General features: G+C 39.0%; 1 protein-coding gene across 4 annotated transcripts in view; it reads left to right on the top strand.

Annotated features, from left to right (window-relative positions):
• The window catches only part of LOC137985222 (uncharacterized), an 11,724-nt gene that overhangs the window by 5,178 nt on the left and 4,046 nt on the right, over positions 1–2,500 (top strand). For all 4 annotated transcript variants that reach the window (XR_011119260.1, XR_011119259.1, XM_068832763.1 and 1 more), the window contains exon 2: positions 1,440–1,743. Coding sequence is in view for 2 of the 4 variants with exons in the window: in XM_068832763.1 (XP_068688864.1) it covers positions 1,440–1,743 (304 nt within the window). In the remaining 2 variants the exon portion in view is untranslated. The remainder of the gene's footprint in view (positions 1–1,439; positions 1,744–2,500) is intronic.

The following is a 2,500-nucleotide window of genomic DNA, read 5'->3' as shown; positions in this document are numbered from 1 at the left end:
ACGTATAATTGGTAAATCGTGTGTAAAGAAGATGGCTCCTTCCTTCATATTTATGTAGCGTTTCGACGAATTTTCACTTCATTAAAGGAGCAGTGCCACGAGGATTTTGCTGTTTAAGGTCAATTCTGTGCTAAAATCATTACTTTGAGGCTTTAATCATCAAAATGATTCTGTAAAGCTACGACGAAGATATCAAATGAATTTTATCAGAGAGGGCTAACCATAATAAATTTCTTGAGGATTTTAGAACATGTAGCATCAAAACTCGAAAAAATTGGCCAATTTTTTTCGCACGTGGGAGATTTCAAGATGGCGTCCGCCATCATGTTTGTTAATGTTATGCGTTGCAAGTTGCGAAAAGAGTTGCAAACGTGTGACACCTCTGCAACTTGAAAGGTTTTTTATTCGTCGTTGTTGCGTTGCTAGTTGCAAGGAAAATTTCCCTGTGTAACATCGCCTTAAGATCAATACTTTTTTTCTGACGGCTTTGTCCGCTCATTGCCTAGCCTTTTGTTCCATTTCTAATAAAGATTCATCGATGGAATCATGATACAACATTCATTTTTTTCTATGACGTCAAGACCTTGTACTCGGGCATGGGCACAAGTCTGCACACGATTCTACCAAGTGAGAACTCTACAAACCCCTACTCCTAGAAGACCTCACTCTTCTGTTTCAAAATGGCAGAAGGTCAAATTTGGGCACCGAAGTCTGAAGAAGGCACAGATGCCTATGAAAACTCTAACCGATTTTCGTAAGGTTGATTAAAGGAACAGTTATGATTTGGTGAACTGTAGGTTTACCTAGCGATTGAAGTGAGATTAAAGTACATTAGTTTAATCTTTCAAGAAATGTTTGTAGAAAAGCAGAAATTAAAATACCAGTAGTTCTTGAAGTGTGCGTGCACAGAAAAAAAGGTGTTGCTAGCAATGTCGCAATTTCGGAACATTCTTGTGTCACCTGTCGGAATTTCATTAATAAATCTTAGCTCGTTGCCCCTCTGACAATCCCCATTCGCTGTAATGACGCCAACGGAACATACAGCCTCCATCTTTAGTACTTTTAAGCCCAGGGTTTTGAGACCTTTTTTAATGTTTAATACCTATTCAGACTACTTGGAATAGTTGTTGAAGTCAATGAAATTCCATCTAGTAAAGTATACAACGGAATAAATGCCTTATCTGGCAAAGCAATCCAGCTATAATAGCATTTCTACAATTCTGGTAGTGAAGGAGTCTAATGTTTCTTCTTCAGAGTTCAACTCTGATTTAGTTGTCAGACTGTGCTTTTCTGTAACTATAACAACCCAGGAGGAAGGACTAGGTTTTTTTTCGACCCCTGCTTCACAGTTTCATCCTTGCTTTGCTGTGTTCAAAATCTGCACAGTTTTCCAATATTCGTTCCATACGTGTAAATCTTTAATGATTTTTTCCTTGTAGAAGAAACCTGTGTGGATGAAGGATTTTTTTAAAAATGGACTTGATGAACTACAATCAGGGGGTACTTCCCCAAATGCTCAACAAGCATGCAAGCGATTGAACGATTTTTTCAGTCATGTTCCTGTGACACTAGATCATCTGAAAAAATGCAAGAAAGAAGAAGATTTCAATTGCCTCATTGCATTGGAAGTTTTAATACCTCTCTCATCTGGCACCTGCTTAATAGACCAAAAGAGTACTGCTGGTAGGAAGGAGGAGAGATTAAAACTACCAAATGAATTTGGAAAGAAGGGACTTGTGATAGGTAAGAAAATTTTGCTTCTATCAAGTAAATAAATTGAGGTGTTTCATTATCCCATTGCCGGAGCCCACATGCCTTTGGTCAGCGCCAACTGTGGAATCATATCAACTGCACATGCATTACAGTATGGAAGATTCAACTTCGTAACTTGTTCAGTATGAATACACTGCACATATGTCATGATATTAGAAAGTTGGGCACATATAACAGCAGTTCTCTGAGAAAGTCAAGCAAAGTTGGGAATGGAAATCTTGAAACTCCCCATTCATTTTTTGTGTGGAGATAATTATGTTGCCCAGGAGGATGAACGAAAACAACCATATTTTGGGCCAGCTGAGTTACTGTTGCCATGGTAACTGCTATTAATCACGGCAGCCATGAGCACATGTGTGTAAGTGTGTCTACCTCTTGCAACGATGCAAGTCAGTGCTAATGAAATTCCACCAGAGAGGAGACTTATGCCTCTTATTACTAAAGGATGTTTCAAAACCGCATATTGGATTTGCTGAATTCCGCCCACTCGCACATTGAGAAAAAAATAAATGTTAACTATTTGATGGTAAAATTCTTGCACAAAGGTGTCATGATCATTGGCAGTTACCATGGCAACAGGCTTTTAGCCAGGATTTTGAAAGTGGGAGTCCAAATTTTATGTGGGCCTAGGGGGGTCTCGGGGCATGCTCCCCCAGAAAATTTTGAAAAATTGAAGCCTCTTAGACGTGATTTCCGCGATTCTGACAGCTGTAAACGTCTTTCAATT

The sequence above is a fragment of the Montipora foliosa genome, chromosome 14 (genome assembly GCF_036669935.1).
Source record: "Montipora foliosa isolate CH-2021 chromosome 14, ASM3666993v2, whole genome shotgun sequence".
In the NCBI taxonomy this organism is placed as follows: Eukaryota; Metazoa; Cnidaria; class Anthozoa; order Scleractinia; family Acroporidae; genus Montipora; species Montipora foliosa.
This window is presented reverse-complemented; position numbering and strand designations above follow the sequence as displayed.